The sequence below is a fragment of the Myxocyprinus asiaticus genome, chromosome 11 (genome assembly GCF_019703515.2).
Source record: "Myxocyprinus asiaticus isolate MX2 ecotype Aquarium Trade chromosome 11, UBuf_Myxa_2, whole genome shotgun sequence".
Classification (NCBI taxonomy): Eukaryota; Metazoa; Chordata; class Actinopteri; order Cypriniformes; family Catostomidae; genus Myxocyprinus; species Myxocyprinus asiaticus.
The window spans coordinates 16161337-16183676 of NC_059354.1; the positions used below are offsets into that span (position 1 = coordinate 16161337).

Consider the following 22340-nt stretch of genomic DNA (forward strand, 5'->3'; position numbering starts at 1 on the left):
TGTTTCACAGTGGTAAACACTTGACTGTTTGAAATGACTGTACATTTTCAAAAAAAAAAAAAATTCACAAGGTAAAACATAATATAATGTGTAGTTGTAGAGCTTTCAGTGTAGCAAAGGGTGATTATAATTTACAAATCACTCTAATGTCAATGTGTTGATGTTAGAGATTATTTATTTCATGTCAGCTGGTGCCGACATATATCTCACTGCAGTAATAAAAAATTAAAAAAAGCTTTTTTCCAATAGGGTGAAAAAAATAAACTTTTGAATAGTTTCTTTTTCTCACCTCATTGGCAAATTTTTTTTTCTTGTTTTTAACGTAAACCTTGCTAAATTTTGTAAGACTTCTCTGAAAACAAGACTTAATGTCTTATGTAATTTTGTTTCTCAAGTAAATGGATCTTGTTTTAAGAATGTTTTGCCATTTTTATAGGAAAATAATATGCAAAAGAATATTTTGGTAGTTTTTATAAGGGAAAAGAGCTTAAAAGGTTAAAGTGAAAACATTCCTTTCTGTGAGTGGAGACATGACTTAAAGAGTTAGACAGCAGGCAGCAGGAAAACTGGTATTACACTGTCTGATATTGTCACAAAAAGAATGTTTAAATGTAATCTGGGTATTCCATGTTTATTTTGAGAGGAGGCAAACTGTCTTCTACTGTCAATGTCTGCACACTCTACTTCTGATCTCTTTGAACAGGGAAATTCCTGTGGATGGGAACCTCTCTGCATCCTCTGTCTTCCACATGACCCCACTCTCCCGCTGCTCTCAGCTCCTTTGAAAACACATAACATTCTCCAACCTACACTGTCAGAATGACATCCACTCCACAGATTCTGGCCTTTAAGCTCTCCCCACTCTCTCAGGATGGGAGTCCAGAGCGTCTGTTCAGCTGTGATGAGGACTTTGAACGACAGTATGAGGTGGTTCCGTCAGTCGTCTGCTCCATGTGTTGTCTCTTTGGCATCATCTACTGCTTCTTCGGTAGGTTGCAACACATGCAGGACGTGAAAAGGTTAAGGAATGAACTGATTATACTTAGTTGATGAATACAGATGGCAGATGACTGGTTTGGAGAAGCATAGATTTGCGTAAGAAGTATTACTTACTCCAAACCAGGTCAGATTCTGACCTAAATGCATGGGTATGTTTTTGCCTCATTATGACAAACATCATTTCAGTTGTGGTTGTTTATAGCCAAATGTAATTCACATAATAACAATCTAAATGTGACAACCAGACAAGGGTGACAAATCCCTGTCACTCTCTATTAGATGAGCTTTATCAGTTTCACTTGACTGTGAAATTAGCTTTCACTGCCCATTACTTGCTCGGGGAGCAAGAGAGAGAGAATGAGGATTTAGGCCATTTTAGCTGTGACAAATGACAGCATATCCTTTCTTTTCTTTCTTCGGCATTCAGGCCCCAATATGACTAAACTGTTAAAAAACATGTTATTTATTCCCCTCTGCTTCTCTCAAAACTTTAAAGTGGGCCATTATTGACAATCCTAAATTGCAACAGTTAAAGGAGAAAATCTCTGTGTGAAAAGAACAATGCATTAGGAATCCTGTCGATTTAAAAGCTTCCTTTTTGTAACTGTTGCAACAGAATGGACATTAATGGCACAGAGCACCAAGCACCTTTAGTAATGGTGCATATCAATGCAACTCTGGTGACCCCACTTTTATGTTTCCAAACACAATATTTATCCCTTAGATTTCTTTATTGAATTGAAGCTTAATATGCAGAGAAGATAATAAGTAAATCTTTTGAAGGTTTATTTCATCTGAAAGTGTAACACTGCCATATGTGGCTTTGTTGTTTTATCTAGGGATGTGCACAGTCGACATTCGGTTAACCGTTCGACGCGCCACTATTCACATACCAAAATCACTATTTGGTTATTCTACACGCACAATAGAGGTCTTCAACCCGACACGAACAAAACCGTCAAATTTTCCATCTGGGTTTGGGTCAGTTTTTCAAGTATAGGGGGAGTTAGGGGCAGTTTAAACATGCTTTTTTGTGCATCAGCACTGTTTTTCTATATATTGTTAACATGCGCTGGACAGATGTTATTGACTGTTGTGCTAAATGTCAGTGCAACAGTCTTGTGCAAGACTGTCGCATTTTAGATACCAAGTAAAGTTAAAAAGAACTTTAATTTTCATAAACACATCTCGAAACACCTGCGTTGTGTTTCATTCGTTGTGTTGCATTCTGAAGAAGTTCAGGTTGCAAAGATGACTTCATATGAATGTTACACCATTTAATATGATTCCAGGTTGTTTTTTGCCGACCAAAGATTCAGCGCTTGATTTTGCAGTTCAGTTTAGTGACACTAGCAGTGCAGAAATTATACATTTATGTATTCCAGTACTTGCATCTATTTTTTGGTAGATTATATATACTATTCATCATATCTCTTAATGTTAAAATAATCTCAATTATTCTGTGTCTCTATTACAATTCTCTTTTCTATCCCCTTCTGCCCTTTCTACCTCTCTTCTTTCTCTCACAGGGTACCGCTGCTTCAAGGCCGTAATGTTCCTCACAGGTCTATTGTTTGGCTCCATCATCATTTTCATGCTCTGCTATAAGGAGAGGGTCATGGATACTCAGCTAAGTGTGGAGGCCAGTGTGGGCATTGGCCTGGGCATTGGCACCCTGTGTGGCTTGGTCACTATGCTGGTCCGCAGTGTGGGGCTTTTTATGGTCGGACTTCTCCTGGGTTTGCTGGTGGCCCTTGCCTCTCTGGTGGTTCTGGAAGAGTTTTACCACCCACGGACAGTGTGGCTTCCCCTGGGTGTGCTGCTAGGATCGGGCATGCTGTTTGCCATACTCACGTTGCAATGGCAGCGCTGTTTCACTACCCTCTCCACTGCCGTCTTTGGATCAGCTGTGGTTACTGTGACTGTGGATTATTTTGTCGAGCTGTTCGCTTTGACATTATACATCTACGAGAGGGTGAAGGTGGATCCACCTCGCCCTGTGTGCTGGTTCACGTGGGTGGTCATGGGAGTTTGGCCCGTGCTGGCACTGCTTGGTGTTCTGATTCAGTGGAAGGTCACGGCTGAAGGATATTCACACACAGAAGGTATGTTTCAAAAACCTTGCATGCCACATTTTAAATGTTTCCATTTTCTGACACCCATTTCAGGTCATGTAGTCTCTACAAATTAACTAAATACTAAGATGTATTAGATAAATGTGTAGTACTGGGGTCCTCCAAGGCCAGGATTGAGAAACACTGATTTATGGTGTCTAGGACAATATTATGTATTGGAAATAAACTTAGATTTACAGAACAATTATATAATTAGCAAGACTTCATTATGGGGATGTCCCTCTAATTTGTTTCTCTGGGTATCCAGTGCATTTTGGGGTGATGAGCAGGGGTTTATGGATGAGTTCTATATATGGGTATCCAAGTTAATTACTTGCTGTGGTGGTGATCCTATGGAGACCAGCCTCAGCTGTGCCCTGCAAACATCCTCACTCTGAGACCCTTTGGGAAAGCCTGACCTGAAATCTGTGAATGGGAATTTTCAAATTGCTTCATCGCTTTCTTGCAGAAAGTAACCAACAACATGTAAAGCAAGGGAGTGTGCATTGATATTTGCATGGGTTTGATGTCATGAAGATCCCTTTAAGACAAATTACTTTACTCTGTGGCCATATTGGTAATTTGGACAGCTATTGCCAGTCATACGAGTAGCTTATATCGACTTGATTGGGGAAAGACCAAAATCTCCAGAACTGTTAGTTAAGATTACGTTCTAGTAATATATTTCCAATCAGTAATAAAATTTGACAACAGTGTGTCAGAAATTGTGCTTCTGTGACTCAAATCTTGCACAATTTTGTACTGGCTGGTCTAGCTAATTACTTTTAAAAGTAACTCGTAAGAATATTGCATTACTAAAAAAATTCACAAAATTAAAAAGTAACTTTTTATGGAAAGTAATGCGGTACATTACTTTGCGTTACTTTGTCTCACTGTCTGCCATTCTCTCTTTTTTCAGAGCAAAATCGCTATGCATTCCATACAAATGAGCAATTAATTGCATTCAAGAGACATTAGGGGTCAAGCCACCTACTGCACAACATTCATGTAAAAAAAACTGCTGTGCGTTGAAAATGCACTACATGGACGCCTTTAATGGTTGCGCACCATCTCCTTGTCATCAACTGCGTCTCCCGCTGAAAGTGTTTAGTCATGATTCTTCCGCGAACATGGATAGGGGAAAATGGGGTGGCGGACGCCGTGCGCTGGGCCCCATGGGAGTTGTGGGACCCTGGGCTTCAGCCCATGTAAGACTGTGCGTTGATGCACCCCTAATGATTGCATACTACTGGATACTACTACTGATGATGCATATGGATATAATTTGAATGAAATCATTTTCAGTGCTACCAAAATGTAATATAAACGGTTTGTTCCATGAATCACACTACTTGTTTATTATAAAATAAAAATGGAGAATCATTTTAGAAGTGACAACATTTTCTCTGCACACACAGACCTTGTAGGATGTTGCTCGTAGCTGCTATTCCAGAGTCAGCTTTTGTCATCCTACTCTCCCAGTGATGTGCAGCCATAACACAGAGCAGTTTGACAGCATAAGTCAGTGAACTGAGCAACCATTTCATCCCTCATATCATGCTGTGGCCTCTGCCTAAGTGCATTCACAGATTTTTTTAATGCAGCATGTATTTACACATGAATTAATCATGTTCACTCACCTGGATGTTGAATGTTAAATGCTTTAACATGGAGCATTTCGGCCGCAAACTGATTCTAGACCAGTGGTTACAGGCAGCATTAAAACAAAGCAATTCGGTTGCAAAAGCAGTCAGTGATCCTTCCACATTGTATGTAACTATATGCATAATCATGCCATGGCTACAGGAAGACTTCTCCGAACTTACGCCTAGAGCTGGGTAGAGTAGCCAAAAACTGTACTCAAGTAAAAGTACAATTACTTTACAAAAAATTACTCAAGTAGAAGTGAAAGTGCTAACATAAATAATTACTTGAGTAAAAGTAAGAAAGTATCCAATTAAAAGAGTACTCAAGTAATGAGTAACTCGTTTGACATAATAGATGTTAACTCTCATATATTCCATTACATAATACACATTTAACATGTATTACAGAATTATTATTTTTATTATTATTATTATTAATGGCAATTCTGTCATCATTCACCATCATGTTGTTCCAAACCCGTATTGACTTTCTTTCTTCCATGCAACACAATAAGGAGATTTTATACAGAATGATAGCCTTGGTCACCATTTACTTTCGGTGAATGTGTTTTTTTTTTTTTTTTTTCTATATTTTGAAAGTGAATGGTGACTAAGACTCCATTTAACCACTGGAGTCTTTTTGCACTTTAAAATGTTGCCACCCATTCACTTGCACTGTATGGAACAAAAGAGCTGAGAAATCCTTCTAAAAATCTTAATTTGAAGAAAGAAAGTCATACACATCTGGGGTGGCATGAGGGTGAGTAAATAATGAGAGAATTTGAATTTATGGGAAGCCTTGTGTAGTGGACTAAGCATTGAACTGGTAAACGGAAGGTTGTTGGTTCAATCCCCACAGCTACCACCATTGTGTCCTTGAGCAAGGCACTTAACTCCAGGTTGCTCCAGGGGGATTGCCCCTGTAATCAGGGCACTGTAAGTCGCTTTGGATAAAAGCATCTGCCAAATGCATAAATGTAAATGTAATGCTGAAGTATAAACCAAAGCAAGATCATGATTTATTAATGCCTACTTTCGGTATTTCATAGCTTTTAGTTCTTAGATCAGTGTAGTTACAGTTTTCAGTGTCGAAAGACTTTAGATAATTAGTTCTGTACACAGTACTGGTGCTCCCTAAATGTAGAGTACGCAGCCTGAGAAGGGCACCACACGCAGAAATGCTGTCTGTTCGCTCTCCAGTTGTCAATCACACGTTCGGTAGAGCAAAAGGCATTTACACTTAACGTGGATGTTTACATGGATTTCTACAGTTAATGTAGCTGCGATAGTTTCCAGTACCCCCGCGAGGGTGCAGGGTAAATGTGTAAATGCGCATTTACCCCGTGACAGTCTGTGACTGCACGCGCAGCTGTGTGAACTTCCGCTGTCGTAAAAGTCCCATTCAATAATCTCTCAATAATAATTAAATAATTAAAATGTATCCCAGTAATGTATCGACAGGAACGCCGCCCATTGTAACTATTAAAATGTTAAAAAAAAAAATCATTAGAAATTTACTTGAGTGAGAGTAAAAAGTACCCACTTTTAAACCTACTCTAAAAGTTAATTTTTTCCCAAAAAGTTACAAAAGTAAATGTAACGGAGTAAATGTAGTGCATTACTACCCACCTCTGCCTATGCTATGTAGTAGGGATGTCCCGATACCAATACTTGTATCGAAATCAGGTCTGAGACCTTGCTTATGTACTGGTACTTGTGCTCATTAAAATAATCCGATACCAAAAAGCATCTGAAGTACGAATGTCATTCCGTAAACATTCAGTGCACAAATTAAAATCATGTTATGTCGTAGTGTGATTATTAAACCTCAAAGGCTGTGATTTAATAACTTAAATGTATGGTTTGCACCGAATAACTTTTATAGCTCCTTGGGTCATACACGGAAAAAACAATCATGAGCATCACGGAAAGGGCTTCAAAATAAAAGCTTCCGTCAAAATAAAACATAAAATAAAAATTAGACAGAAATACAGTAAATCACTACCAGGAGCAGCGCCAGAGAATTTTGATTGCTGGTGCTATAGAAGTGCTAGATCATTGACAGGGGGAGCTGAGCTTTGATCACTAAATATGTGCATGGCCAATCGATTTTATGAATATCAGTTTGCATGTGGTAACAACAGAAGTGAAATCGCAATGCTGCAGCCTTCCTGCCACTCAATAAAACAGGTAACACACTTTTATGGTTTTTTTTTCAGCTTTTTACAGCACTGTCTTGGGGCACAGGTCCAGTAAAACAGTGTACCCTTATTGGGTGTCTGGGGGTATGCTCCCCTGGGAGAAACTTTTTGCAAAAACAGCACTAAAGCATTTAATTCTGGTGACTTTAGGAACAGCATTTTTACATTTTAACCAGTATATATCTTGGCATTATAGCATTAATGTAACTACGGGCTACAAAGCATTGCTAAAAGACTTATTCACACAGCACAAACACCACTAGTTAAAGATTCTCAAAATCAGCTTCCTTTCAAAAAAATAGCCTGCTGTGGCAGGACCATGGTATAGTGAAGGTCTCAGATGGTAGATTAGCGGTACATAGATATACACCATGGTATTTACATAGTTATCCAATGTACATGTAAAAAAACAAGCAATTGTCCTTTTTGATACTTGTTTGGTTGGAAAATGACTTTACCTTGGGTCGTTCAAAAGCTGCACATGCAGGTGTTGAACTTAATAAAGACATTATTCATCAATGTCAAACAAAGGGTGCACTTGCAGGTTTTGATTCAAAACATAACCGTCTGTAAACTGACACATACCTGTCGCAAAATTTTCAGTGACTTCTCTTAAAAACATCAATTTTAATGTGGTAAACTCCACTCATTGTTCACTCCAAAAGGACAGTTTAGTGTAAAACATGAAGGTTAGCAGATGGTGGTCAGTTTATTAAGTGATGTGCTGTTTCCTAACAAAAGCAGTTTATTCAGCGTACTGAAGCATATCCTCCATAGACATCAATTAAAAAAAGAACAGCCCCTTGTCTCCTTGCAGTTGTACTGCCAGATAAATGTCTATGGGACTGCTGCGTTATGCTTTTTTTGCTAACTTTGTAGGCTCCCCTGGTAGAAGGGCTTTGGTTGTTATGAAGCAGGGTCCAGGTTGATAGGTTATGGGGGCTGCTCCGCCATTACTGAGAGTTGTATTGAGACATGCAGTTGGAGTGCGCTTAATAAAGTTTCAACTGTTAAGTTTACCCCCTTGTCTGACAGTAAATATTCCAATTCATCCGGCACTCTTTTGTGTTCTGTTCTAGTTATTCCATTTTTGTTTTGCGGAGTGAGAGAGGCTTCAAACGATACAGTGCGTGAGCTGTCTGAACAACCATTTTGCTTAACCGTTTGACTTATTCTTAGAAGGAATCAACTCAAATGAGGAATTCATTCATAAATCGGGCATCACTAATTCTGATTTTAAACAGGCGACAGAAATACAGGACACACAACATGAATGCTAAAATATTGTCAGGGAGAATGTGTCTAATCTTCTTACTAGTGGTGGACCGGTATGGGTTTTTTTAATGGCCGATGCCAATATCCAGAGAGCAGGGTGGCCAATGCACTCACACGCTCATGTGGATCCAGCCAAAGTCTTTCTAGCAAGTCAGTCCACTGGCGGCCATCTTTGGAACACTCCCAGGGGACTATTTCCAGTCATGCCAGTGCAGCTCCTTTCTACATCCATTGACCATTGGGCGCTAGAGCCTCTTGGTTGGGCGTTCCAATTTCTCCCATTCATTTTAATAGAAGTGGCCCTTCTCTGCAAAATAGTCTCTGATCCAGTGCAAGCAGCAATCTCCTGGATCGCCTGCATATCATGAGGGTGAATAAATAATGAGATATTTTTCATTTTTGGGTGAACTATCCCTAACTCTCGCTGTGATTGTCATGACAACAGCAATGTTTATGGCGGCCACACATGCCAGTTTTAGTGCACAACAAATCCACCACGACAAATAATGAGTACAGCTGATTCAACTAAAGTGTTCAGATTTATATTCTTTTTTTTTTTTTTTTTTTTGCTGTTTTTAAAACAGAAATCCAAGGGTGGGCTAACAGAAGTCTTATTGCGCTAATCTAATTATGTAACATTTGTTACTTGTAACACATAACCCCCAACACTGACCAGTTTTGAAATCAATTGCAAGTCAGGTTTCCCTTGCTCTGCATGCTGTAGAAGGCAGCTACCTATGTAGGCAGGAAGAAGCGAGGCAGCTCATTAAGTTTTGGAACAGACCCTTAGTGTGACAGTTTCTCCCATTTATATGCGGTAAAAACGAGTGGTCATTCTCCTCCCCTTATAACGTCTCAAATAGAAAATATAGTCTTTGACTGATAAGCAACACAACACTAAATATTTGGTAGTCAAAAATAGATCCCACAAAAGAAGGCCTTAAGCAGTTCTCTTTAAAAGCACACATCCATTCTCTGCTTTTCCTTGTCATGTGCAAGGCTAAACAAAATGATAAACAGAGATTCCAAATTAAAGTGTGCATTGGGAGAACAGACAGCCACAACTGTGCTGGGAGTGGTTACCATGGCTACAAGCTGGGCCTTTGTTTGGCAGGCTGGGGGAGGGGGCTGCCATGAGGAAGGGGCAGAGGAATGGAAGCCAGGGTGGGAAGAGAGTTTGTGAGGGGGAGAGAGAGAGAGCGATCATTACATGAATTCCCTGACAGATGGGCCGCGAAGCTGTTTAGGCACAACAGAGTGACTGAATTGGCAGAAATAATCCATCTGTTTTTAAAATTGACAGAGAACAGAATGTTGATTTAGCCATGTGGCAGAGCAGAATGTATCAAAATACTCAATGGTTTGTTAGCATCTTGGCTTGGGACTATTGTGTGAGAGATCCAGCCAATACTCACAGCAGACAGTAGTTTCCTTACATTAGAAAGAATATACAGGTAGGAGCAGAGAGAAGGGAGGAGGGGGTAGCTTTAAAGGAATAGTTCACCTAAAAATAAAAATTGTATCATAATTTACTCCCCCACGCCATCCCAGATGTGTATGACTTTCTTTCTTCTGCTGAACACAAATTAAGATTTTTAGAAGAATATTTCAGCTCTGTTGGTCCATACAGTGCAAGTGCATGGTGACCAGAAATCAGAAGGTCCAAAAAGGACATAAAGGCAACATAAAAGTAATCCATAGGACTCCAGTGGTCTAATCCATATAGTCTGAAATGTCATGATAGGTGTGGGTGAGAAAAAAATCTTCATTTGTGGTCTACAGAAGAAAGAAAGTCATACACATCTTGGATGGCATGAGGGTGAGTAAATGATGAGAAATTTTTATTTTTGGGTGAACTATCCTTAATCGCATTGGCATTTGAAACACGAGAACTGTGGCACGTGAGATACAACCAGAAGAGCAGCGCTGTTTATAAGTGAGGAGGAGGAACGCTGTACAGTAGCTTAGTTGATTTTGGTTTAGATCTGTATATATCTGTTTCTTTACTCACAGTGGTGCATTTGTGTGCTTATCCTGGATAACCAAGTGGAGAATGTGAGATTACATCGGTATCATGGCAACGTGAATATATCACATGAGAGACCGCTTGGACTCCACCCTCTCGTTAAGCCTAACAGAAGCGATGGTTTATAGTTTAAAAAGTACTTAAATATTGATCTTTTCGCACTAAAAGTGATTGTATCACTTTAGAAGACATAAATTTAACCGCTGGAGTCATATAGATGACTTTTATGCTGACTGTCTGTGATTTTTGGAGCTTAAAAGAGAAATCTTCATTCACTTGCATTTTAAGGGGCCTAAAGTGGCCTCAGCTAACATATTTTTCTATTTTTCTTTAAATGTGTTCTGGTGAAGAAAGAAAGTCATATACACCTGGGATATCATGAGGGTAAATAAATATAATTTAAAATAATTTTCATTTTTGGGTGAACTATCCCTTTAAGCCTCTAATTTGCGTTTATGACATATTGGGGCCATGAATACAGTGAAAATTTATCCATTTCCTGTCTCATTCCTTTCTGTCTTTCTAACAGTTTGGTTTTGTTTCTGGTTGTGAATTACTCTACTGAAAGTTCTCTTTGCATTCCTTCCTTGTCTTGTTCATAAAGTCTTCATCAGTCACCAGCAGAGACGAGTGCAGTTAATGCGAATTCGTCAGAAGGAAGAAAGGAAAGAATGTAAAAAGAAGAAAAAAAAGCCACAGACACTGCCACCACAGCAACAAAAGTACCACCACCCCCCTCAGTCCAACCCTCTCCCCCCCAACCCTCCACCCAAACTCCAGCACCCAGAGCCCACCCACCGCCGGAAACCCAACACCATTCGCCGCTTCGATGGAGATGTACTATCTCCAGTAAGTGAATATGAATGTCCATCTCACTACATTCATCTCCATCTGTGGATTTGAACCTCTGCTAATTCTCCTGTATGTCTGTTCTTCGACAAATCCATCTGCCAGTTTACATTGTCTTCGTTTGTATTTTCAAAAATCAACAAAACTTTGCTGAAAAATGCTTATCTATTCAGTTTGTCTGAAATTGTGTTACATATTCACCCTTCTCTCTTTTTTAGAGTTACATCCAGAACTTTCGTGACAGGCGTGTGGACATGAGGGGCTACTCTCATGACAGGTTGATTGGCGGCTCACACGTTGTAGATTTGGACTATGACTATGGCTCCCAAGTGCCCCTAACAGCCCATACAGGCCCTGCACTGAGAAGTTGATCCCATTCCCCTACTGAACAGGAGATGCACAGCAGCAACCAATCTGAGAACCAAGAACATTCTGGCCGGATCAAATCAAATGACTCAAGGGACCATCATAGCCGAATCGTTTTGCCATGATCCCATGCATTTTTGCTAAGTTAGTGTGATGCTGGAAAGGTTGCATCAAATGGATCGTTTACCTATAATGAGTGTAATTATTTGCACACCACTGCCTAGAAGTGCTCTGTTCTTCTGCATTTAACCATTTTATACTGCTAAAGGTAGATGTGGAACAGAATGTGTGTCTGCCCCTCTGAGGCTGTACTTCTATCCATAATTAGACTGTCTCCCTCTGTCCAGGAAGAACAGCCTCATTACCACAGCAGCCATTTTTAAGAAGGTACATTATGTTCAATCCAAACATTGGACCAGATGCGGCCTTGACTTTCAAGCAACTAAGCTGCCATAAAGCATGCATGGGTTCTGCAGGAGAGACTATTCATACTATATCTAGTTTAAAGATTCAAACTTCTGTCTGCTCTGTTCATTTATAACCTGTTGGACATGTTTAAGATAACGTGATGTTTACAGCACAGGCAGGGAAGTGCGTACCATTTTATAACGGTTTCAAATGGCTTTATCTGCTCTGTGTCAGGACCTACGCAATTTCTCTCGAACCATGTAAGGTGAAAACATTCTCTAATCAGCCTGAGCCTATTGCTGAAACCACAAATAATGAAATGTCCTGTGTGTTTATCTTTGTCAGCTAATGCATGTGGGAAAAAGTGCCACCATTAATTATTTGTGAAGTAGCGATGCATTGCTTTTTTTTTTTAAACTCTTGTTAGATTTCCCATTTATATCCATTTAAGGCATAGTTAAAAGTATTTAGGGACTGTTTGCGTGGCTCCCAGTTAAATCTCAGGGGCTGTGACAGCAGGGGGGAGGCCTAACAATGTAACTGTGAACACTAAGATTTTGTATGGATGACTAAAAAAGTGTCCTTGTCTACAGTGAGAGTTTTGAAAGTGACTGAGGGACTAAAGAAAGATGCCTAGGAAGGATGGAAGAGATTTAGAATGGTGGGATATTGTGTATTCCTGTGTGTCTGTATGTGTATTTGAGTTTGTATGCAGAGAGAGAGGATATTTTGTGCGTGGTGTGTGTATGTGTAAGTGTGTTGAAAGCATTTGCGCATACTGTGAGTCTGTGGAAGATTGGCAGCAGGGTTAAGTCTTAATTTCTGATTTACCTTTATATTTGGATGCAGAGTGATTTCACACCCAGTTTCTCCTCTCTGTTTATCTGGGCTGTAAGAGCAGTGAAGTCACAGTCTAATCTCTTGCTCACTCTGGAGTAGTGAAAGTGCTCAAAGGCTTAAATTCCTTTCTGTTTACCATGTCTTTTAAAGGGACAGCTTGGATCTCTTGTAAATTTGTGTACATTTTATATATATATATATATATATATATATATATATATATATATATATATATATATATATATATATATGCTAACAATTCTGTATTATTGCTAGTGCTTTGATTAATATTTTTCTTGTTTTTTTCTTTTTCTTTCTAATCAGTGGTTACATCTGTGTACTGAAGAACTGTCATTTTGACCAATGTGTCATATTGATAGTCATTTGTAATTATAATTTATTTCTAATTTATTAGATAAGGACGTCAAGTGGAACTCTGTGTGTAATTAAATGGATGTTGACCATTATTATTATTATTGAGCATGAATTTGTACAGAATTTATGACAATAAATGTCATATTTGTCTATGTGTCTATTTCTCTCTTAACACGCTGCTGTTTAAAGCAGAAGGCGGTAGATGTCAGAGTCACGGTAGAGTCACAGGGTGAAACATATTTGTGTGAACTAGTCACTGGCGGGCATGCACCAGCAATGAAGACAAAACATGCTCAAATAATTTTTAATTTAAAAAATAATTGTGCACACTGGAAAATGAAAAATCACATTAAAATGGATTACTGTTGTCATTTTATTTTTCATTGTAAATTGATGGAAAAAGCTATGAATATACAGTAGTTTCAGCGATTTGATCATTTCAATGAAATCATAGATCTATCAAAGTGCACTCTTGTAAGCTGTAAAAATCTCCTCGCTTTTCTGCAATGCTCTCATTCATCTTCAAGAAACAGAGACACGTCTGTTTATTTCTTTCGAGTCGTCTCAGACAGTGGGGCTGAGCTGCTAACGCTTCTCTTTCATTTATAAGTGCATGCTCAGCATGTATGTTTTGTGGTGGTATGGACTCTTGATTAGAAGATGCAATCTGTAGCTAGTTTTAGCATGATTAAATGCTCCCAATTATAGTTTTGTACTCTGATATTATAGGTCTGAGATCTCTGAGTGGCATGTTTCTTGTCATATCATTTAGAGGAAGAACCCCAGTTTTAATTCAATGGCAATTAACACTGACAACCAGAAATGGGTTTTATCTAGTGAGAAGAAAAGTGTATGCATCCTTCAGAATTACACAGATGAAGTTGATTTAATTAAAAATTAATTCAATTCATTTCTATAAATTGCAAAAATGGAAATTTTTGCATTCTTATATCTCCATATAAATGTTAGGAAGATATATTAGAGTTCACAAATCAACATGGAAATTAATATTGCAGGACTGTTCCTTAAATATAGATCAGTCTATGTATAAAATAATACAAAATAAAAAAATAGATTTTCCCAGATTTTTAGCCTCTTTCCTTGCATTTGTTATTTTCAAGCATACCTTGCACGGAGACAGAGACAAACACAAAAAAGTGTTGGAGGCTTTCTAAAAGTCAGTGTTAACTCTTATAAAGGAGTCTAATTAAGATCATGATGATGTATTCATAGCCGGTGTGTGCACAGTGAGGTAACTATAAGGTGAGAGAGGGAAGATTGCAGTGGTGTTTTTCTGCACATATGCTGCTGCCTTTGCTATAGGAACAAAGAGCTGGAAGCTGAATTAGGACAGAAGGTGGAGCTTTACTGAGAAATGCATCTACCAACATCATTCACACAACATGTCTGTTTCTGCATATATGTGTTTAATACTGTATGTGTAGTATATGCATTTTGACTTATTTTTTTTCAAAGGCATTACTTTTAGTCATTCTGACTTCTGAAAAAATATATCACTAATTATTGTTGGCAAATGTACGATGAGTCTGATCCCTAAAGCACAGAAACCTTAAATTCAGTTTTTAGGAGGAAAAAACAGTGAATCTTTATTAATAAATTTTTGTAGAGGTGGAACACAATTTGTCAAATCAGACCCAACCAGATGTGCACACGTACATGTATACAAACTGAAACTTGGAGATCAACTGATTACTTAAGGCCACTCCTCACAGCATGTGTATTACAGGTCTGATTCCACTCTCTCTCTCTCTCTCTCTCTCTCTCTCTCTCTCTCTCACCGTCTCTCTCTCTTGTTCTTTTGCTCACTTGCCTTTCATCATTGTGTTCATCCACAAATACTGTAGTAATGGGTCATGACAATGCTTGGTGTGCAAAGAAAACCTAAGGCCATCAGTAAAAATGTAAGCTAGGGTTAGAGATTTGATGAAATTCAATCTGCTTCAAGGACTTTACATGATGTCCTGCTGGTGCTGTGTGGACTCACTGACGACCTGAAGAGAGTGAAAAAGGGGAATGGTTAGAGACATGGTGACTCGCATGCACAGATATGGAAAGTTGGCCGCACATAAATGTGATGAAACCTTTGGGAAATGTGCTACACAAAGTGAATAGTTGATATAATGTGTATAATCAGTAATAAGGACAATTGGGAGGGGCTATACTACAAGTTACATTAGCTTTTTTTCTGCTGCAAATGAATAGTGGGCTAGAACAAGGACACATTCTTTAACAAATGAGGTTCTCCTTTTGTGTTGTCCTGTGAGGAATAATGTGCAGTGATAATAGTCTGCGAGATCGAGCAGAACACTAGCAGAAAACAGATATTTAGAGTGAAACATGAGGATTGGAGGATTCTGATAGTCTGCAGTGCATTAGTGAAACCCACTGCTGGTTAATAGAGATCAGGTTTGGCTTTTGATAGTGTTTGGGAAAAAGACTGTAGAAACAGATGAAACAAATGAACCATGGCTCAGTTTACACATTCAACACTAAGGGTACTCATACCCTCAGCAGTTGTCTTAATCTAGAGTGAAATTGAAAATGACTTTGATGATAATGATTTTACGTATGTACACATTAGGCCTATACAAATATGGGTAACACTTTACAATAAGGTTCAATTTCTTAACATTAGTAAACAACATTAAGTTAACATGAACTAACAATGAACAATACTTTTATAGCATTGGTTCATTTTAATTTCATCAATGAACCATTTATTTATTTATTTATTGTCAAAGGAATATTCCGGGTTCAATACAATTTAAGCTCAATCGACAGACTTTGTTGCGTAATGTTGATTACCACAAAAATGTATTGCAACTTGTCCCTCCTTTTCTTAAAAAAAAGCAAAAATCTGTGTAACGATCAGGCTGGTGTAACAGTGAGGTCCTTAGAATGGAAGTGAATGGGGCCAATCTGTAAACGTTAAAATACTCACTGTTTCAAAAGTATAGCCACAAGACATAAACAGTATGTGTGTTAACATAATTTTAGTGTGATAAAATCGCTTACTAACCTTTTCTGTGTAAATTTATATCCAATTTAACGACTTCATTGGCATGACGACATTACCCTGTAAACTGTATTCCCGCAAAAATTACATTTTAAACAAATTTACACCTAAAATAACACACAAGGTTTAACAGAAGAATTAATGTAAGTGCTTTTATAAAACAATAAGCTTCACATTTCTGCCCTTAACCCCCCCAAAAATTGGCCCCATTCACTTTCATTGTAAGTGCCTCACTGTACCCTAGATTATTGCTTTTTTTAAAGAAAAGTAGGGACGAGCTGAATTATTATTTTTTTGGTTATGAACATTATGCCACAAATTCTGTCAGTTGAGCTTAACTTGTATTGAACCCGGAATATTCCTTTAACTAACATTAACATTTTAATAAATGCTGTAAAAATATATATATTGTTCATTATTAGTTCCTGATACCTAATGCATTAGCTAATGCTAACGAGTGGAACCTTATTGTAAAGTGTTACCAAAATATGAATGTGTTTGTGTGTATAACACACATGTATATGTGGTTATAGAGTCTGACATGTAAAATCCAAAGGTTTAATTTACAGTCACCATTCATTTTCATGGTATGAAAAAAAGACACAATGAAGGTGAATGGTGACTGAGGCTGTCCTAACATTTCCCCTAACATCTCCTTTATTGTTTCACAGAAGAAGTCATAGTGGTTTGGAACAACATGATGGTGAGTAAATTACAGATTTTTTTTTTTGTGAATGATCCCTTTAATGGTGCTGTTATCACAACAATTCCATCAAGAGATGACAAGCCTATTTGCAAATGATTGTTTATTTATTTGTGTGTGTGTGTGTGCATGTTACCTCGCCATCACGGGTCTCAATGGTCTTGATCAAAACTGTTTTCTTAGAGTGGACCTCAGATGAGCGCTGTTGTTGGTGGTGCTGCTGCTCTGGGCTGGTCTCTATGGCAACGCAATTCACAATCTCTGCATCATTAAACTCACCCTCACATAGTAAATATATAAATACTGCATTACTGATATCATCTTAAGTTGAGATACACTGAGAACCAGAGGAGTTTTGGTCAAAGACTTGAGAAGAGATTAACAGGTTAAAAGGTTGTAAGGTGAAAAGGTTTCTCTTGTGAAAATATGAGAACTCACCTCTGAAACTCTTGCTTGAAAATGATGGCACAGGTAGAGAAATCCTGAATAAGAAAGAATATTTTAAGAAAGAAACAATAATATTAATTCATTATTGAAATATTCTAACAATAAAATTGAAACAAAATCTTCCCAAGCACCTTTTTTCTTGATCTCCTAAGTCTCTTACCTGCTCTCTTCTCCTTCCAGAAGCTTCCTGTAGGTGGCGATCTCCACATCAAGTGCCATCTTTACATTCAGCAGGTCCTGGTACTCACGCAGATGGCGAGCCATCTCATCCTTCATTTTAGCGATCTCACCCTCCAGGCGGGCAATGGTGTCCTGGAAACCACCAGCCTCATTACCCATCCTTTCTTCCATCTCCCTCATCTGCCTCATCAGAGACTCGTTCTGAAGGTAGAATGACAGGGAAAAAAAGAAAGAGAAAGAGGGAGCCATAAAGGACACCAGGTGAGCATGGGTGAAATTGAGATGCAAAAGGAAAACAGATAGAGAAGCTGAGAAGTACTGAGTGCAGTATTTTAAAAACGTATAAATTAATTTAGCTAGATATTTATAGAGACAGTGGTTCACAGAGTGGTGCTTGGGGCTGTTTACGGAATCAGATTTACTTATGGAGGATCTGGGGAAATAGGCTTCATAATTCGTTTTAAGCTGGAATCAGTTGTGCTGAAGCTCAGCTTATATTTGTTTTGGCTGCAATATATAATAACTTAGAGCCTGCAGGTCCTTTAAAGACTCACGGTGCCCTTGAGAGAGTCGATCTCGCAAGTGTAGGACTGGATCTGGTGACGGAACTCCATGGACTCCTGCTTGGCCTGTCTCAGAGCATCATTATTCTTGTTTACTGCCTGGCTCAGATCTGAAACCTTGGGGGGTGGGGGGGAGTAAAGGTTAGCTCAGATACCTCTAGCCCACAGTGATACACACCTGAATATATAACCCTTCTAGTTACTGAATACAGACAATGATTTAAATATACTATATTTCTGTCTATAGCTAAAACATTCTAATACAGACCTTGGATTTATACCATTCCTCCGCCTCTTGGATATTCTTGGCAGCAATCGCCTCGTACTGCATACGGATGTCCCTCAGGGCAGCAGTCAGGTCTGGCTTGGACATGTCCATTTGGACCTGCACCTGAGTCTCCTGCATCTGGTTTTGCAGCTCACGGATTTCCTGAAGGAAAAGTAAAATATGGAGACAAGGCTTAAGAGTGCACTTATTTATTGACATTTCACTTGATAACTTGAGGCTTGCTTGGTGTATAAAGTAAGCTACTGTCATTGTGAGAGTGAAGTACAATAAGAATCAACCCATAATGTGGTTTATTTGCAAGGGAGAAACATTAAAAAAAGCAAAATCTGTGGAAGCTAGCATGTTAATGAATGAGTCTATAAACATAGCTGTAATTATTTTTTTCTCTGATAGCTGTTTCTTGTAGTTAGTGTAGGAATGTGATGCCTTTTAAGGCTTATTATGTCCACCGCCCTCCTCACAGCTGTCTCTGTCTCTGTTTAATTATAGGGATGAATCTGTTCCACAGCTTTACACTGCCCCCTCACTGTCAGTATGCAGCTGACATGAACCACAGGTTGCACATGTGAACATTTTGTTCTTAGATGTCAAATAAAAAGCAGAGCATTTAAAGAATTCGACATCAGAGCCCTGTCAGTAAAAGGTCACGGTAGGCTATGTGTTGTATGTTGAGAATGGGGATAAGGGTTTGCAGGCAGAGACAAAGAGTGAGCAGACAGCTATCTCTCGAAAAGCTCAATATATGATTATAATCAGATTTTTTTTGGTGTCTAATGGAGCTGAGCGATCAGTCGCTCATAGTCTTGGAAAATGTTGAGTGTATAAATGTGACTTTAGCTGTATATAGTGTGCAGACCTCCTCATGGATCTTCTTGAGGAATGCAATCTCCTCCTGGAGGCTCTCAATGCGTCTTTCCAGGTCCAGCCTGGCCAGAGTGGCAGCATCTACATCCTGCAGAAAGCACAAAAAAGAATTGTCAAGTAATAAAATCCTTTTCATTCCTTCTTTAAATTCTATTGTTTTTTTGTTTTTTAATTTGTATCTTTCATTCTAGATTTTTCAAAACAGTGTTTAAAAAATGTCAGGTTTTGGAAGCTTAAATTTAGATCTTGACAATTAAGTCTTATGTGTCTCCCAATGTAAATTTATTGGAAATAAACACAATTTTGCTGTAACTAAAGGTTTTCAAGGAACGTGTGATAGAAAGAACGTACAGCTCTAAAAGCAGAGAGGTTGTTCTCAGCGTTCTCTTTCTGGTGGATCTCCTCCTGAAGTCTGTGGAAGACAGAGGTATTAAGTTTGTCACAACTGTTTAACAATCTTAAAGTAAGCATGTCTCAACTTCCAGGGACCCACTTGATATTAGGTGTCTTTAACTACTATGTACTTAAGCATTTTAAACAATGTACTTATTATGTATATGCATGTTGTTCCATTGTACTTACATGTATTGTACCTGTATTTAATTACATCTGTAGTTACACTGTTAACCTTAATCTTACCCCAACCCTAAACCAACCCTAACCCCTAACCTCTAACCCTAAACCAACCCTGACCCTAACCCCTAACCCCTAACCCTAAGACTACCCCTACCTCTACTCCTAAACCTACCAGTACCTCAAACTCAGTTGCAGAAAATGTGACTCTTGTGAGAATTTTGCAGAACAAGATGTAGTTACAGAATAAATACACTGTATTGTATTTGTTTTAATGTAATTTCAAAGTAGTTAAAGACACCTAATATAAAGTAGGACCACTTCCAGTTCTGTCATGACATATTTTGAGAACATTTTAAGAAAATAACTAGCCTGTTGTGTCCTTGAAATTTTAAGTAAGATGATTATTATGATGTATATTGTCATTTGTTATACAGGATTCCTCCATTGCCTGAAATAGAGTCTGTAACAGCCCACAAGTCCTGGGTGTCCTCAGTCTTTGAAATATGCTGAGGAGAACTTGTGATGTTGGCATTCCTTCATTCCCAGAGATTAAGATGGAACATTATACTCTCACATACCGCTTGGAATCATACATTGCTTAGGTTTAATGTAAATGTCCATGACCCCTTTGAAAGAGATATGATGTTAATGTGTCACATCTGCGGTTTCATGAATGTAATTGTTGGCAGTCAGTTGGTATCTGATATTTTCATCAGAGAGATGAAAGGAGTCATGACATAAATAGTACCATGCCAGAGTTGGTGGCCCTGTGGTTTCTAGGAAGCTGTGGAGATCTTCAATGATCAGAATGAAGTTTAGAAACTGTTTTAGTTGGTATAAACAAGGTTAACTTTGAGCAGTGTCTATGAATAGCAATTGCTTTTAGTAGAATTTGGACAGTTATCATTAATCAGTGTTGATAATGTTGGGCATTGTCCATGAATCCCTTAAGTGTAATGCACTCAGACAAACAGACGCTGTGAGAGACCATGAGTGAGATAAGGGTTATTTTAAGGCAAATGCATTCTCTGCAGTGCTGGGTGGTATATTGAAGAGGATAATAATAGCAGTCTAATCTGGGCAATGTGTAATGTGACTCTGGGTCCTTGCAAATGGCAATTACACTCATATGCTTTTTCCAACAACATACACAGATATGAGTTACACCTCTGGTCACTACTTGGGGTTACCATACACCCTGACATAGGTATCCTTGCATTCTGTCTTTCTGTCTGAGGTGGTCCTGACCCCTTTCTTCTCCAAATTCCTGGAGGTAAAGTATCTGGTGTCTATGTTTCAGGCCTTGATGTCACTGTTATATTTAAATAACTCCTTTTCAGTGCACAACAGTCTTTCATTACCAAACATCATGCTGTGTTTTCATGTTTTTGAGAGAGGTTCAGTAATGAGGCAGTAGTAAGTAAATGTCTAATAACGTCATTTCCCAAGCTCACAGCTCAATGACATATGCATATGTTATGAGTGCTATCGTAACTTGTTCCAGTTTTGTGCTTTATGAATTCTTCAAGGCCATACACATTACATAATAAATGTCACATCTTTTTTACTGTGTGGATACTGAAGTTCAGAACTAGTGTTAGCCCTCATCATCAGTGGCACTATCCCACCACATCAAACTTCTGTATTAACAAACACATGCTGTAAAACTGCTTTTTTTATTAATATAATATAAAAAAATGCAACTTAATTCTCAATAAAATCAATAAATCTGAACGCTGATCTCACCTCAGTTTTAGTTTTTGGAGGTCATCGGCCAGGTTGTCCCTCTCTATCTCAACACGAGATCTCTGATTGGTCAGTGCATCCACCTGTCTGCGTAGCTCTCTCATCTCCTCCTCATATATCTCTGCGATACGTGTAGGCTCCCGGCCCCGCACACGTTCAATCTCCACCATCAATGCTTGGTTCTGCTGCTCTAGGAAGCGCACCTTCTCAATGTAGCTGGCGAAGCGGTCGTTCAGATGTTGAAGCTCTGCCTTCTCATTTGTGCGTGTATTGAGGAAATCCTGGTTCATGGCATCGGCTAGATTGAAGTCCAGCTTCTCACCAAGGCCGGCATAGGAACGGACCATTGAGCCTCCACCGAAGGAGGAGCTGGAAGCGCGGTGGCTGGAGTAAATGGGAGCCGAAGAGGTCTTGGACACCTCATAAACTCTGGATGACAAACGAGAAGACCCAGAGGAACCACGGCCAGAGAAAATGGAGGAGCCCAAACCAGAGCCAAAGGTACGGCGGTAGGAGGAAGCCGTCTCGGCAGAAGCTGAATAGGACTTACTCATGACTGGGCCTCTGAGGTTTGGATGATGCACGAAAGTTGGGTCGTTGAGGGCTGTGTGGTAGAATGAGGGTCAAGTGGCTAAGATAGTTTATATATAGTGCTGCTCCCACCCTATCTGCCCCAACCCACTCCTTCACATTAATTCTTTCACTGGTCTCACCCCACACATTGGCCCCCATGTCTCTCTCTCTCTCTCTCTCTCTCTTTTTTTTTTTTCCTGAGCCTTGCTTCCTCAGCTGTCATGAGGTAAGTTTCTAGCAGCTGGGTGGAGCAGATGGATGGG

At 38.9% G+C, this 22340-nt stretch overlaps 2 protein-coding genes across 3 annotated transcripts in view; one reads left to right on the forward strand and one right to left on the reverse strand.

Annotated features, from left to right (window-relative positions):
* The window catches only part of LOC127448466 (transmembrane protein 198-B-like), a 29777-nt gene extending 16595 nt beyond the window's left edge, over positions 1-13182 (forward strand). Inside the window, exons 2-6 of one of the 2 annotated variants that reach the window (XM_051711001.1) lie at positions 704-988; positions 2529-3104; positions 10616-10645; positions 10866-11110; positions 11329-13182. In XM_051711001.1, the coding sequence (XP_051566961.1) occupies positions 820-988; positions 2529-3104; positions 10616-10645; positions 10866-11110; positions 11329-11481 (1173 nt within the window). In that variant the 5' untranslated portion in view covers positions 704-819 and the 3' untranslated portion in view covers positions 11482-13182. The remainder of the gene's footprint in view (positions 1-703; positions 989-2528; positions 3105-10615; positions 10646-10865; positions 11111-11328) is intronic. The other variant, XM_051711002.1, reaches the window with a different exon arrangement.
* A 272-nt stretch (positions 13183-13454) lies between these two features.
* On the reverse strand, positions 13455-22127 carry LOC127448462 (desmin-like). Its single transcript, XM_051710996.1, has 9 exons — positions 21505-22127; positions 19534-19594; positions 19175-19270; positions 18298-18459; positions 18021-18146; positions 17447-17667; positions 17278-17321; positions 16976-17076; positions 13455-15111 (listed from the first exon to the last, which is right to left on the reverse strand). The coding sequence occupies exons 1-9, from the start codon at positions 22056-22058 to the stop codon at positions 15070-15072; spliced, it is 1407 nt and encodes a 468-aa protein (XP_051566956.1). The 5' UTR covers positions 22059-22127; the 3' UTR covers positions 13455-15069.
* Between the last annotated feature and the right edge of the window lie 213 nt (positions 22128-22340).